This window comes from Vigna umbellata, chromosome 6 (genome assembly GCF_029865625.1).
Source record: "Vigna umbellata cultivar VRB3 chromosome 6, Vumbellata_1.0, whole genome shotgun sequence".
Taxonomy (NCBI): Eukaryota; Viridiplantae; Streptophyta; class Magnoliopsida; order Fabales; family Fabaceae; genus Vigna; species Vigna umbellata.
In genome coordinates, this window is record NC_142170.1 from 11049080 (window position 1) to 11066076 (window position 16997).

Consider the following 16997-nt stretch of genomic DNA (forward strand, 5'->3'; position numbering starts at 1 on the left):
TTATAGTTTTTGAGATGGGCTTGAGATTAGTGAAACTTTAATCTCGGCTCAATATCAGCCCATTACTCCTAATCAATACTTATCTTAATCTTTGCTGAGAAGACTATTTATCAAGTTGAGTCGTCTAGTACTACTAGTTTTCGTTCGATCTTATCTGTTGAAGTCCAAGTATTTTTCTTCTTTAGGTCATTTAGCCGTTTCCTATCTCCAGGATCATCCAACCCTACGATATACTTAATATATATATATATATTACCATATTCACCGTTCGGTCAATGAATTTACAATATAGATCATCTGATTAATGTAATTTCAAAGGCAAGAATCGCACAAATCGTCCTATCAATGTATTACAAAAGACAATCAGTCATTTAGTCCTCTAACTTTTGAAAGAACTTCATCTGATTTGTTATGAACCAAACGGTCACACTAAGTATTAAAGATTAACAAATTTAACAAAGTAAAATATACTTTTATATATATATATAAAACTGAGTTCTACTTTATTTTACACTTCTAAATTGTAATATATTCCATCCCTTTTGAATTCTGATCCCTTTTCGAAGTTTCGAACCGTTAGTTTAAGCACAATGACCAGGTTCATGCCATTAATGGTTTTTAATCTTAGATGTAACGGATTCCACTCATTTAAGTCACTATACGGACTTTTATTCATTCATCAGCTATAAAAAGAACTTTCTGTCGTTTTTTTTTTCTCTGCCCTGCATTATTGCATTATCTGCAAGCAGCGTGGTCTACGGTTTCCAACCATTTCACTTGACCACGTTAGCTGTGCTAGCATCCCGTGAGAGCTTGATATCATGTTCTGCTTATTAAAACCACCATGCAATTCTTATCATATTGTTATATAATAATAATAACAACCAAGACTAGGATGAATAAAATATGAATTGTTAACATGGCAACAAAGGAAGCAGATTGGACCAATCATTTAAGACGACAAATACTGAGAGGACCAAAAGCAGCACAGTAACCTATGCTTCCGCCGAGCTACAAGCTCATCCATCATCCCCATGTGACTTCTGGATCAAACACAAACAACTCTCGTTTCCATGTTTGTTAAATGCACCTTCAGTAATTAGGGAAGAAGAATTGGATTTCGGATTAAGATCAATAAATATATCCCCACATGTTCATCTTCTGGTGCAAAAACGAGATGTTAATAAACCTCTACCTTTCTTCATTTTTTTGGAAACCCCTCTCTCTCAACATCTTCTTCAAACCTAGGTTGCTATCAATTTTTTAATTTTGAAAGAAATGTCAGAGCAAAAGAAACCCCCCAAAAGCAGGGTTTTCTTTGTTGGGATGAAGCTTCTGCATAAACCAGGGAACAAGCCTCCACAAGAGAAAAACAGTTTCTTTCATACATATTACAAATGGCTTCTTTGGCTTTCTCTTTCCCTCTATTTCTTCACTTCCTATCTCATCACCAGCAACCCCAACACCACACCAACCTCTCCAGACACATCGTCCCATGTTTCAAACTCCGAGTCCCACGCTGTCCCCCGTGCCCTTATCGACTCCGAAACCAACTCTCTAGGTGGCGTAACATAACACACGGGTCAGCATTTTCAGCTCAGTAATTGTTTAGTTCTGAAATTTATTTCTACTCATTTCGTTGCAGGGGTGTTGAAGAATCTGAAGATGTTCGTGTACGAGCTTCCTCCCAAGTACAACACCCATTGGCTCGCAAACAAGAGGTGTGGCAACCATTTATTCGCGTCGGAAGTGGCCATCCACAGGGCACTGTTAACGAGCGAGGTTCGCACGTTTGATCCTTATGAAGCTGATTTTTTCTTCGTACCCGTTTACGTTTCTTGCAACTTCAGCGCCGTGAACGGCTTCCCCGCCATTGGGCACGCGCGCTCTCTTATTTCCTCCGCCGTCAACCTTGTGTCCATGGAATACCCTTTCTGGAACCACAGCAAGGGACGTGACCATGTCTTTGTCGCTTCCCACGACTTTGGTGCGTGTTTCCACAGCCTGGTAAAATGTCAATGGCCCACATCGATTGAATATAATGTCTGATAAAGTTAGCGTTTTTCTGATTGACTTTTCTGCTTTTGAAGGAGGATGCGGCCATTGCTGATGGAATACCCCAAATTTTGAAGAATTCCATTGTGTTGCAGACATTCGGCGTTGTTCACAGGCATCCGTGTCAAGACGTGGAGAACGTGGTGATACCACCTTACGTTTCGCCGGAAAGTGTACGGAGCACGCTGGAGAATTTTCCGGTTAACGGCCCGCGAGAAATTTGGGCGTTTTTCCGTGGGAAAATGGAATTGCATCCTAAAAATATCAGTGGACGGTTTTACAGCAAGTAATTACCAGTGGCCCCACTAATCATTAATTAAAGAGATATTAATTTAGTCAAATGATTAACTAATGAAGCGTTTTGTTTGAAAAGAATTGACCGTTTTCTTCTCCAATTTCTTTTTTCTGTGAAGGCGAGTGAGGACGGACATTTATCGGAAGTTCAACGGTGACAGGAGGTTTTACCTGCAAAGGCACAGGTTTAGCGGCTACCAGTTGGAAATTGCTCGGTCGGTGTTCTGTTTGTGTCCGTTAGGGTGGGCTCCGTGGAGTCCGAGGTTAGTTGAATCTGTTGCATTGGGCTGTGTGCCGGTCATTATTGCGGATGGGATTCGGTTACCGTTTTCCTCCACCGTGCGTTGGTCGAAGATATCGCTGACGGTGGCGGAGAGGGACGTGGGGAAGCTAGGGAAGATTCTTGAGCGCGTGGCAGCAACGAACCTGAGTGACATTCAGAGGAACTTGTGGGACCCGCGAACGAGGCGGGCCCTGCTTTTCAACGAGGAGATGGAGTACGGCGACGCCACGTGGCAAGTTCTGGTTAGTTTGAGTGAGAAGCTCCATAGGTCTTACAGAAGGTCTTCGGGTAGTGACGAATTACAGAGCGACACGTGATACTGCATTTCCGACGTGGATGTTGTATTGCATTTGATTGGGTGGCATTTTTTGTGTATATAGATTATAGATATTGATAGAAGTAGATTAAATAAATTATTGTATTCTTTACTCCTGTGAGTTGTGAGGAAGAGTTTTTGGTGTTGGGACAGCGACATGGTTGAGTGGTGTGTGTCAGAACTTTTTACCGTTTTTAATGAAAGATTTGGGAAGTAGTGAAGCTGTCAGTGGTCACGGATATGAATGCTATGGTTTTTCTATGTCTAACGTTGAAGGAGAGAGAATTCAATAATACAGCATAGCATCAATTATTTATTGACTTTCAATCATCTCGGTTTCCTGACTTGCTTTAATTAACCTATTAAACCACTCATAAAAGATTGTAAGCAAATTCTGACATTGCAATTTTTTTAATTGTTTATATAATGTTCATATGGTTTCTATCTTTTCATGGCATTGATGTATTGAGGCTTTTGGATGCCATAAACCATAGTATTAATTTCACTACAAAAGGGTACTGTCAATTTTTTTGGTATTTATTTTTATTAATTAAGCAATTTGGTTTTAATTGTAAATTCAAACAAAAATTCAAACAATAGTTTATTATGTTTAAATGTAATATTATACGTTTAAAACTCATTAGCAACTAACATTGAAAAATATAACTTTCTAAATACCGATGTACGGTGCTATCCTTATAATTTTTAAAACATGTTAATAAATTTGTATTATATTTTTTATTTATAAAATTATCTCAAATTGTTTCAATGAATTTTTATTTGTTTTATTTAGGTATTGTTTTTAAATATGATAATTTGGTCAATTTTGTTTGTATGATGTATTAATTCTTGATTTTTTTAATATTATTTTTAATTGTGTTTTATTTTTTTATAGAAAAAATATTACTGTCACTTGACAATAAGAGTGTCATTCTCATACTAAATATCATTATTTTATTCTTAATTTTGTTATTGAATTTGTTTTTTATTAAAGTCAATTTCAGTTTTTTAAAATTAAACAATTCAATCTATTTTTATATTAAGATCAAATTTATTTCTCATATAAATTTATTTTTCATATAAATATTAATATTTTTATTAAATATTTTAACAATATTAAATTTGTTTAAATTTATATTTTACATAAAATAAAATTATTTTAAAATTTATAATTTAAATTATTTTTAACATAAATTTAGTATAATATAAATGCTAATAATAATTTTTATCATCCTGTATAATAGTTCTATAATATAAATTCTATTAACATATACATTCATATTCACACAACACATACTAAGACATAATTATTTTAGATTTGCATATTGAGTCAAATTCTATAAATCTTACACTTATCATGTAATCATGAAATAAAATGTCATATCCGGTTTCAATCTAGGTTAAAACTATTTATACTTTGATTAAAAAAAAAAATCAATGATCACACTATAAAAACTCCTTTAAAACCTTTCCATACAAATTTCATTTGATATACGAGTTTAGGTAAGATTAAGATAACTTGACAATAAAAATTCTTGATCAACAACAAACGACACTATGTTAATTAACATTGCACTTATTCCTCCTTGAAAGCACAAATTTCATTAAACACATACATATAACAAAACAAATAATTTAGAAATAATTTCATCTCATTCATTTACTTTTATTCTTTAGAAACTATCACACTTTCACAACATAATTACTTCACACAAAAATTATCCATAATGCAAACTATAATTCAAATATAATAAAATTAAAACTAAATTTAATTTTTATATAATTTACTGATTTTTTAATTTTTTTAATTATCTTTTTAAAAAATTAAAAGTTACTTAATTATATGTATTTACTTAGATTTGGAACAAAAATATAAAGTTCCTTTTCTGTTTTGAAATAAATCTTTTAAACTTAATATAGATTAAAAAAAATCTTTTAGTCAAATTCTGGATTGAATAAATTTCTGGTAAATAATCTCTATCAAATGCTATTTTTTATTTATATTTTTCAAAAATTACTGTTAAATCGATATATTTTTTTTACATAGACTATATTAAAAGATCATGTTAACATAAAATTATAGGCATACCTCAGTTATATAATTAAAATCAATATTTTTAAAACAAACTAAAACATTTATAACTTTTATATTAGAGTTAAATTTTAACTAAATTTAATTAAAATAATCATAATGTTATAAAATTATAATGTAATATTTATATCAACAAAAGTAACTTTTTATATAATATTTAGTAAGAACTTTAATAGTGTAGTTTGATCATTATATAAATATATACAAAATAAATGTTAAATTTTAAATATATTCATTTAATTGTTTTAACCGATATGTAAACCAATTATGAGTACAAATATACTTCTAAACTTCTCCAATTATAATCTTACGTTTGTCGTCAATATTTTTTAATCAAAATTTTTTTTCTGTTAATACAGTAAGCTATTTTTTATTTTCAGTTTTCTGTTATTGGAAACAAGCATCCTAATGGAAACAAATATCTATTATCTCTTCTTTGGCTACCCATAACTTCTGCAATCCTATCTCTTTAGTGCCTTCTTTTATAACCATCTTCTTTCCAAGTCTTAGCGTCTCATTATGTAGCTTTCTGTTGACCCTTTTACCTCACTCATATCTGCTTGTTTGAGTTTCCAAGAACTAGTTTGATTTTAATTAAAAAACATGTTTAAAGGTTATATATAACTAACATTTTAAAAACACTTTTAGTGTTTTCTTATAAATTAAAAAGAAATTTTTAGAGAAAGTTGTGTATATATATTTTATAATATTAATCTTTTTATTTTAAAATACACACAAAATGAGTGATTAAGTTTGACTATCTTATAATCTAATTCGACCCATTTATTTATGTAACATTCCAAAAATACAGTACAAAACTATATAATAGAATAATCACATTAATTAATAATTCAGATCAGTCTTTACTCTAGGAAAACGCACGGTTACGGTCGAACAGCCTTACATAAGCTTTTCAGCTAAACTATACAAGATAAGAGTAAACTTGACCGAACGGTTTACAAAAGCCTAGGTCAGATAACAAAAAAAGAGAGGAGGTGACCGAACGATCACCTCATACTAAACTACTATCTACTAACCGAACATCCTACGGTTCGGCCTTCACTTCCACTTCGACCAAGTTCTCTTCTTCTAGCGCCTCTTCCAGCAGCGCGTCTCCTTCTGCTCACATCCACACGAATGATCATTGCAACGACAAGACGAACGCACAAGACGAGACAACACAAGGAAAACACAGGGTAAGCTTATGTAATTTAATTCATGCATCAACATATAAGTTAAACAATCCAACACACAAGAGCATTTCAACACATGTATCATTACGAAGCCTATCACTAGACTGATCGTCCGGACTGTATGAAATCTGTGTAGATACAGGCGTTCGTGCACCCGGGTGATGTAGTAACTAGGATACACTCAACAGCTGCCACCCGAGGTTAGTCCTAACTGTCCAAAGTACCCCTAAGGACTAGGACCTCCTGCCGTTCCCACACATGACCTACCCTCCTCTACGTGAAGACGAGTACTCACGAAACATCAGGATGAACGGCCAGCTTAGCATGCCCACAGTCATACTTTACAATTTCCAACATTCATACATGAGTCGTTCCTCTCCGGAACGCTCGTCCATAATTCACAACATTTCCAAATCACATTTTCTTCATCTTTCCTTAATAAATATCTCGGTGAACTATCACGTACAAAGATTCAAACAAACTTTAAAATGACAGACGTTCAACCCGAACTGAGAACAAGATCGAACACGCGGAATGAAAATGAGAGATAACGAGTACAATAATATATTCCAAAGATGAATGGAACGAACGTCAATTTTAACGTTTAGTCAATTAGATGAACTGACTCTTGAGAACTCACTCAGAACATTAAAAGAAAACCAAAACAAGGACGTGGACTCTAGTGTGAAAGCAATGAATAAGGATATTTCTAGGTATTCAAAAACTGGTACTTAGAGTGATTCATATGAAGAAAACCGAACGTTGGTGTTTAATTGAGTTTGGTATCAAAGAATCAAAATGTCAGTCAAAGACTGAACGCTATAGAGAGCGAACCCTAGAGGGCTTAAACGAACGCTCGTATTAAAAATTTAGCTTACGAAAATGGAACGAGTGCCTGGTGTAAGACCGAGCACTACTCAGTACGAGTGCTTGGTGTAAGACCGAGCACCAATAAACTTAACATAAAAAGGCTTGATGAACATAGTACGGTAATATTGAAGTAGTGTTTACGAACAATAAAATATACAATTACATATATACTTAGATTTATAACCAAATGTTAATACTCAACTGTGCTTGGTTGAACGCTCATGCACAGTATTCCGAAGTGAAGACGCTCGTCCTCAACTAGGATTCTTCCCAATTGAAAGAATCCGCTACAAATCCAACTTCACTAGAAAACCGAACGGTCAAGGACCGTTCAGTAACGTACGTACACTTTCTTAAGGGAATTTCTCACCAAAATCAATATTATTCAAATTCAGTTCTTAACATATAGTTTCACACTTGTATACATTTATACCATAATCAATTTTTCATATCTCATACCATCCAATCATAGAAATTTCATACATTTCATGCATCATAACATAGTATCATCATTTTTCATATCCAATCAAGTCAGCGAACGTTCATGCAACACTTAATCACATAAATTAAACTAATAAGCTTCCCTTACCTCTAGCGTGAACGATCGTTCAAGATATAGGATTGTGGTTTGCCTGACTAAGATTCTCCTATTCGTTCAATCAACTCTTCAAAGCAAAACAACCAACAGACAAACTGTTTCAGAAGAGTAATACGAACTCATGCAACCAGAAGTTGGTTTGCATGAGCCAGAAAACGAACGACTAAAGGAGAAAAGACTTACCAGATCAGAAACTAAAATTGTTCGGTTCAGATTGAAGCTTAGGACGCCGGGAATGTTTCTACGATGCCTGAACGTAGATCGGAGTAGAGAAAGGGTGAGATTTCTTAGAGAGAAGAAAGAGTTTCTAGTGAGAAGGAGGAGAATGAGAAGTTCAGAGTTTTGGGAAGAAGGTTGCATGCAGAAGAGAGTGGGAAGGAGGTTTCAGAAAAATTATTTTTCTTCCCACGTCAAACGAGCGTCCGCTCTTCTGCTGACACATGCATCCCACTATCTGATTTCTAATCCTCGTTGCTTGACACCTGGCGTCCGTTCAAAGGGGTTTTGGATGCGTTTCTAATGAGTCTGACGGGAGGGATTTTGGGTGTGTTTTACGAGGCCTGACAATTTCAATTTAATTAGATTGAGTTAAGTTTTATTTATTGATTAAGTGAAACTTGATTCAATTTAAATTAACTCACTCTTTTATGTTATGTATTTCTTTTATTTTCATATCTTAAATTAATTTAGACAAACTTGTTATGACTTGATACAATTCAGGTCTCGTATTAATTTCCATAAAAATAGAATTATTATTTTTTAAGTTATAATTTAAAAAAAATTATTAGCATCCGGATCTGTCTGAGTTTAATTTCTAAGTTGTGTTTTGTTTTTTTATGGGTATTTTAGTAAAATATTAATTAGTCGGCAATGACTATTTATTGAAAACTGCCTGGAACGAGAATATTGAAAAGCCCAAACGAACCCCTGAGTCTATAGACACCACTCGTAGGTCATATTTATTTAATTAGTTTAACCCAAACGAATTGAATTCTAATAACTTATTAATTTGATCAATTACTTCATTTATTTTAGCTTCCAATATAGATATAATTCAATTTGATTTTCAAATCTATACTTTCGTAACCTAAATTTTGATCACCCAAAACATTTAAATTTTTGCACTAGGAAGTTTATACATATTTCTTTACTATTTAGATTTTTACTTAACCTTATTCCCAATTAATTTCAACCTTCCTACTACTGCTATTAAGTGTATTTGTTTTTTCTTCCTCTCCCGACATCTTTATCGTATTGTAGGTAAAAAATATTAACGACACACGTAAGATTATAATTGAAGAATTAGTTTAAAAGTTTTTCTATTCGGAATTGGTTTACATATCACTTAAAACAATTAGATAAATAAACATTTTTTCATGGGAGTGTAATTTCTTTGAGATATTTTAACAACAATTTAATATCATTTACGTTTTATTCTGTGATTGGTTCATATTGGTGTTTATGATTATTATTATTGATTGTGATGTAATTTTAGACTAATCACAAAATGACATGTAGATGATATTAAAATATTTTAAAAAAAACATCGAAAAAGTATCATTAGATTTCTTTTACATTGTAGTTTTAAACTCGAAGTCAAGACAGTTTAAATATTTTTTATTTATTTTTTAATACGCGGACAAAATCATGACAGAATTTTATGTTCCGTGATTTACCCTAATTTTCCAATCAAAGCAGTACTTGAAAGTTTGATCTCGGGTAGCAATGCATCGTTCTCCCCATGATGCTCTTGGAAATCCTGAATCGATTCATGTGACAATTGACAATGCCACAAATAGACAAAGGAAAACGACGACAATGTAATGTGTCTGATCACTCACAAGATGAAATTTAGAAATCCAAAGCAAGAGACTGTGAAAGATTCCTAAGATGCAATTATGATAGTTCACGTACATTCAGACTTTTTTTTTTTTGCTGTTGTTGTAACTGAGAAAATGTCAAATAAAATGATAATTATATTAAAACGGTATCCTAATTCTTTCTTTTTGAAAATTTTGTAGGTTCAAACAAAACATAATAGTTCTTGGTAGGGGCGTTCTACCGACACAACAGAATATAAGGTTAGTTATTATTTTGATGGAGTCACAGATTGAATAATTGCTTTGGTTGTCCAATTCAGCAACAAAAGTCCACAACAAGGTTCCTTCCAACAGCTTACTTTCAGAGGGACAAAGGCCTTTTTTCACATTTCTGATCCTAAATACCAATCAGGAAAACATCCAAATAGATTTATTTCAACAGGAAAAAGACTAAACAACAGTACATCACATTACAGAAACAACAAAAACATCACAATCTTTTGTGGGGACACAAACAACACAATTACAGAAACAACAAAAACATCACAATCTTTTCTGGGGGGCTTGGACGCTCACTGTTGTTTCAATTACACTTACCATTAGCAAGTGGGACCATCACAGAATCCACCCCATGAACAAACCCTTTTGGTAGTACGAAAAGTAAAAAAGTAGCTTTGAAACATACCAACCTCAACCAAACCAATGATTTTTAAGTTGGGAGAGTTCGAAATAATTTTATTTTCAAAGTAACAGGATATTCCTTGTTTCTGTATGTTGAAATTTGCAGTTGTCCATTAAAATTTATGAAAGTATTTTCCTTAAACCTTAATTAACATTCTGGAGTAAGGGTGTGGTCTCTCCCAGGATCATGGCAATAGTCATAGACCAAGTGGTTGTTTTGGACCCACTGCATTGCAGCAAGTTGCTGAGAGCTCAGGCTTCCATAGCCTAAAGGTGAGGCTGAAGGTGGCTGGCAAGAGGTGGAGGCTTCAGTGGTGCAACCTTCAAGTTTGAAATTTTTGTATTGACCAATGAAGGGTTGGTATTTATAATCAGCTTTGTATTTTCCACCCTCTGTAGCCCATGAAGAAGCATCCCATATGGATCCGTACACATGCATTTCTCTTGTGGGGAACGTGGCATCACTCTTCCTAGGATACCTTCTTATTGGGACATCATCCACCAAAAAGCTGCATATATTATTCCCACCGTAAGATATTTAATTAAATTACTAAAACTAGCAAGCAACATAGATAATTCAGATTCTGCTAGATTTTATCATATAACCAACCTACTCCCGTGAAAAATACATTGTCATCCCATAATAAGCCATCAATGATTGAGTGACAAAATGCAGTTTTTCTCACTTTTGACAAACATGATAAAAAAGTTAACTGGTATATTGTAAAGGGGACCACGTTCCATTATTGTAAAGAAATAGCCTTTTCGGTGAAATATTTTAACCTACCTTTATTTGCCTAATTGGGCTACCCAGATGGTTGATCCTTATTACATAAAAAGAATATTTAGAAAAAGATTATACTAAGGTCTTTGAGTTAGATTTTATGGAAAATCAATGAGCATCATGGTAGTGCATGAAGATATTATTACATGATCTCACTGGGTTCCCATAATATAGCGTAGTTGTGAAAATCTTCCGTTGGGTCGAACCATAGGTGAAACCTCATCTCTCTCCCTATAATGTTCCCATCTCCACTTCCTCTGATGTACACATTTGTCTGCAAGACATATGGCTTATCTGGCGTGGTACCAAGGAATTCAATGTCTATTTCATCATGGTTTCCCGGGTAGTCTTGGTTGTTTGAAAGCTACAAACAATTCCCAAATGAAACAACAAACAAAAACGATGAATAACTGTACACAGCATAGTATATGTACTCAATTTTCAACATTAGTTCAAGCTATAGATGAATCCTCACGTATAAAGATGTTATGACTCCTGCTGTATAACCAGGTTGAAGCTTAACCGCAGCACCAAAGTATCCAGATCGGTAAGAGTGAAGTGACTTGAATCCACTCCCTTTAAAAAAAGTGCCAGTGAAAGTGATAATGAATAAACCAGAAAATAAATAAGCACATGTAGTTGGATTTAACTATCAAAGTTGAGGGTTTATGTGAGACATGTACATACCTGTGTAAGTGTCAAGCCAGATTGTTAATGAGTCTTGGTCTAGTTTCTGATGCTGAGGTCCCCAAAGGTTTTTAAATCCCTCACCAAAGGTAACAGGACTAATTTTGGAACTAGGGTAGTAGCCAGGGGAAGGTGGACCCTGAGCAGTACTACAACGAATCACGATTGAGAATAAAAGAAAAGAGAAGAGAGAAACCATGTGGAAGAAAGAGGAAGGTAGCAAGGACATTGTGGTAACCAGAGTGGCTCTGCTAAGATGCAGGGTGGGACACAAAATCAAAAGGGTAGTTGGTGGTGCTCATGAAGAGTATGAGCAAGCACACTGTTAATATATAGAGGGATTTGGAGGCCCCACAGTGCCAAAAACGGCGATAACTTGGTTTAATAAGGTGTTGGGTACACGAGGGACTAGAGTTTATCAGGTTTTTGATGATAAACAAGAGGGAAAAACAGTTCAACCTATGTTGTGTGCTTGTCTGCTTTCATTTCCTACAGAGAAGGAACATCCTTTTCAAGTAAATAAATGTTTGTTATCCTTTGTCAATTGGGAAGGAGAAGAAAACTTGGAGGATTAAAGACACATTAACGGTTACTTTCGTGACATTTATTTTGACCTTTGAATGGTTCACCTTATCAGAAGCTTTACATGCTATCATACAGCACTTGGACAAAGCATATGATAAAGAGAAAAACTTACTCAACTTTGTTTAGGAGGATGTGATGTGAATTGGGGTAGGATTGGATATATGCCTTCATAATGACACATCAATGAGAGCTATCTGGTGGTACTCCACATTTGCTTGCATTCAATATTTCCCTGCAACTGTATATAAAGTAAGTAATAGTATTCTTACAACTAGCTTTTGCAACACCTTTTCACAAGCTTTTTTTTTTCTTCTATCTCTGTTTTTGACATCACTCATTTTGTCACACTTTTTAGGCTAAATTGTTGTGATAATTTTTTGTATCAATAGTCTTACTCGTGTGTAACTAGGTATCCAGAATACTAAGTTCTGAAACAAAGTGCCAATACATTTAGAAACTATTACTTTTGTACTGTGAAATCACATTCAGGAACTTGTAATGAGTATAAAAGTTTTAAAATTTGGAGAATTTTTTTCTAGTCAACACTTAGAGAGGAAATTATAACCACCCCAACCTATTCTACTTAGCATGCTTTGACTATTTTCATAATTGGAATAACCACATGAAGTGCCTTAAATTTTTTTCTATGCTTTCTGCTCATGGTAATCTGCTGATCATAAAAAAAGAAACAATATCAAATCTCAACAACTTCGAATCATTAAATATGTTATGATAGTTTTTATGAACAAGAAAAGAAATTAGACTGATACTATTCTCCCTCCATTTCACCCACTTTTACCTTTCCGATTTTGACATATTCCTCAAGTCCAAAGCAAGTAGTTTATATTTATGTAATGCAGAAAGTTTAGTCCATAAAATTCGGATTAGTCCTACGTTGTTTTTTGAGAAATAATATGGTTTTGGGTGGAGTTTGGAAAGATTAATGAAGTTTTCAAGTGTAACAGCAGTGAGGTGACAAGATATGGCCTCATGCAAGAACAAAAGCAATCCCACAAAGCATATGATAGATAGGATTAGGAGGCAATTCAAAAGGGATTAGAGAGTTGCAGGATGAAATCTGTTTTTGCTTGCATATTAACATAATGAAAGCAACAGCAGGAATTCATGGATTTAGTTAGTTGAAAAAAGAAAACAATTTAAGTACGCAAGTGGTTGTCCACGTTCTTTCTCATCTAAAAAGGAAACAGAAGTGCATATCCCTTGTGTTTGGCAGCTCTGTTCCCTTTCACGATTTATGAAACAAGATAATTATCAATTCATTTGGAAATGAAAGGTATTCCACTGTCACGTAAATGCTTATTTGTTCATAATAAGATAATGTCTCTGTAATTTAGGAAGAATACCTCACTCATCTGCTTGTTTGTGCTTTTTCAAAAACTAACATGGTTTTAGTTAAAAAACATGTTTAACGATTATATACTAACTAAAATTTTAAAAATAGTTTTAGAGTTTTCGATTTAAATGTTATTTTGTTAAGGGTGATTAAGTTTCACTATCCTATAATCATAAGTTGTGTTTTGTTTTTTTATTGAAACTTATTGTTGCACATTCTACGTCGATTAGAGAAAATGTCAATTTAGAATATACAAGTAGATACAAACCTCATCTTATAATACGATTTTGTGAAAGACTTAAAGTTTATTTCTTAATATGGTACGAGAGTCTGGTTTGAATTTGAGCCTATCATAGTGAGATTGGATGTTTGTTAGACATATTCTTATATCGACTAGAAATAAGATCAATTTATAATATATAAATAAATGTTAACCTCACCTTACATGTCAAAACGGTGAATTAGTTGAAGAAAGGGAGATGTTTGTTTGTGAATGTGTCCTACAACACCTTGTTTTGGTCACAAAGCAAGAAACTGTAGCAAAGTTCATGGTTGGTGTAATATGTTTGTGTGCACTATCAAAGTTGAAGACAATGGGACTTTAAAATGTATAATGTGATGGAGCATTTCATGCAAATAATTTCAGAGACCATGTTGTGTTCTTTTCAAATCTCCCAACCCGCAAACAATGTAGAATTGACCCCTTTGCATCACTTTTCTCTATCTACATATGCAGATGTATATGTATGGTGAAGTCAACAATCACCAATTCTAGTGATAAGTAGTTCATAATGCATTCTGCTATGTAATTTTTTTTAAGAAGAGCTATGTGTTAAAATTCTATGATTAAAAAAATGTAAGTAGACATATACATTTAAATTAGAGTGGATTAGTTCTTAAGTAAGTATTTATCAAAGTATTGCACTAAGTAATAACTAAAAATATCTAAAACAGTAAAATGTTATTATAAAAATGAAAAATTACTTGAGATTTCTCCTCATAAAAGTCTATTAAGTGTATATTTGGTTTTGTTGTTTTTATTATTAGGCTTTGTCACAATCCAAAGTTAAATTATGATTGTTGTCAAGGTTTTTATTAAAGTCCCACACTAAATAACTAAATAATATGTAAAAGAGAAAATAGGAAATTAGTGATTTAAGCTTTGTCACCATTCATTGAGTTGCTTTGAGAAGTGAAATAAATTAAATTTGTTGTGTTATGTTCTTATTTATTTATCCTGTGTTTTCAATACTTTTATATGCTATCATTTATTTATTGTGTGTTTTTTTTTTTACTTTATTCATAGGTGTATTATTCTTTTTAATGAGTTAAAGTTTTATATTAAATAAAAATAAATAAAATAATATATTATAAATTAATTTTATTTTTATATAACAAGTCAATTTTACAAAATAAATTTTAAACTTAATTTAATCTCACAATATTAATATTAAAATAAAATTTTCAATCACTTATCTAATATAAATTCATATTATTTTTGTCGACGAGACACTTCCACTAACTAAACATTTACTCCATTTCAAATATCGTTTGAAAATGTAAAGAGAAAATGTGATTTTCGAAAATCGTTGGAAAGAAACAAATATCTAATAAAAATAAAAAGATTATCTGGTATTTGTCTTTTTTTTTATTTATCTATTGGTGTACAGTATTTTTGGTATTTTCATTTAAAAGAATCCAATAAAATTTTTTAATGCTTAATCTTATCATTGAAACAAAATAAATAAAAAAAAAACTCCAGGAGTTGTTTCAATCCAATCAAAGGCCCGTAGCCACACAAAAATACTTAGTTTAATATCAAATAATAATAATTCTTGTTTGCATGCGGAGATATTATAAATATATTTGAAATTGTCTAGTCAACATTGACTATTTCACAAACATATTTTAATTAATAGGATTTATTTGAAAAATTTTCAGAAAAACAAAATAAGTGACAATTGGATATGACAACAAATTATTTAAACATATTATATATATATTCATTTTAGATTGATTAAAAACAGATATTCATTAAATGCCAAAGATTTAATGTATTGGACTCTTTGGCATAGATTCATTTAAAAACTACAATTTTTTTTTGTTATATACATGGGTTAAAATTGGTTTATATATTGAAATGATTAAAATTATTCTTTTAAAATTTCAAAAGCTAAAATCGATTTTTATGTAAATTTTAGAAATAAAAAACATGATTAAAACCTTATGATATTTATCTTCTTTATGAATATAGAGATCAAAGTTTAAACCTCTAAAATTATCAGGAATATTCGGATAACTATGTGCCAAAACCATATATGAATTAATATACCAATATTTAAGCATCCATAGATAATTTACTTTATTTAAATTATAGAAGCAGGGTTTGATTCCTTTGAATGTGTTAGTATATTTTTGTTTTCCCTACTAATGATACTAAGTGGTGGTCCTTGAAGTATTTTTAAAAGTAGATCAATACATTTATATATTAGGTTTGAGAGGGAGACAATACTAAGGATTTTAATTCATCAAAACCGTGTTTTATCCAATAATGTCATAAAAGAGATAACGATTATGTCTTGTAAGTATCTTCTTTGTGTGTTGTGACACATACAATTAGAGCAACAAGCTAAGAGTGGAAAACAAGTTTACGCTACTAATCAATGTCTAACTTTTTTGTTTTTTTAATTCAAGCATATATGATTTTCTTATTTTTTACATATTTTTATATTATTTCTCTTATAAAAAAATTAATGAAATGGAAAACATATACTCACTTCTTTCATCTTTTCATTTCTCCTTTTCTTGGTTGTTATAGTCATAATCAATCAATTTTATTAAGCTTAGTTGCCGTTATTATCATTATTTACATCATTAATAGTTTTATACAAATAAAAAAATTATCGCTTTAATTATTATATTATAATTATCTATTTGTTATTATTATTATTCATACTAAAATTGAACAAACAATAGTAAAGCTACGAATAACCGAATATTATACTATTTAATATCTTTCAATTGAATTAATCTTTTTTCAAAAGTCACCGATAAATCGATCATTTTTCTATATAGATCATATTAAATGATTATGTTAACGTATAATTATGTGATACAATAATTATATAATTAAAATCAATATAATATATAATTTTTAAAATATACCAAAACATTTTTATCACTTTTATATTTGAGTTCAATTTTTGAAAAAAATATTAATTAAAATAGTGGCAATGCTATAAAATTACAATTTAATATTTATATCAACAAAAGTTGCTTCTTATATAATATTTAGTAAAAACTTTAACAGGGTAGTTTGATCATTATATATATATATATATATATATATATATATATATATATATATAAATTTACACACTATATA

The 16997-nt window shown here is 31.8% G+C and overlaps 2 protein-coding genes across 2 annotated transcripts; one reads left to right on the top strand and one right to left on the bottom strand.

Annotated features, from left to right (window-relative positions):
- The first annotated feature begins 769 nt into the window (after window positions 1–769).
- On the top strand, window positions 770–3060 carry LOC124835142 (putative glucuronoxylan glucuronosyltransferase IRX7). The gene is made up of 4 exons (XM_047310033.2): window positions 770–1561; window positions 1646–2007; window positions 2091–2341; window positions 2469–3060. Exons 1-4 carry the CDS (start codon window positions 1279–1281, stop codon window positions 2947–2949), a joined length of 1377 nt encoding a protein of 458 aa, XP_047165989.1. The 5' UTR covers window positions 770–1278; the 3' UTR covers window positions 2950–3060.
- A 6869-nt stretch (window positions 3061–9929) lies between these two features.
- Window positions 9930–12059, bottom strand: LOC124835126 (xyloglucan endotransglucosylase/hydrolase protein 31-like). The gene is made up of 4 exons (XM_047310009.2): window positions 11674–12059; window positions 11462–11562; window positions 11133–11350; window positions 9930–10711 (listed from the first exon to the last, which is right to left on the bottom strand). The coding sequence occupies exons 1-4, from the start codon at window positions 11900–11902 to the stop codon at window positions 10351–10353; spliced, it is 909 nt and encodes a 302-aa protein (XP_047165965.1). The 5' UTR covers window positions 11903–12059; the 3' UTR covers window positions 9930–10350.
- Between the last annotated feature and the right edge of the window lie 4938 nt (window positions 12060–16997).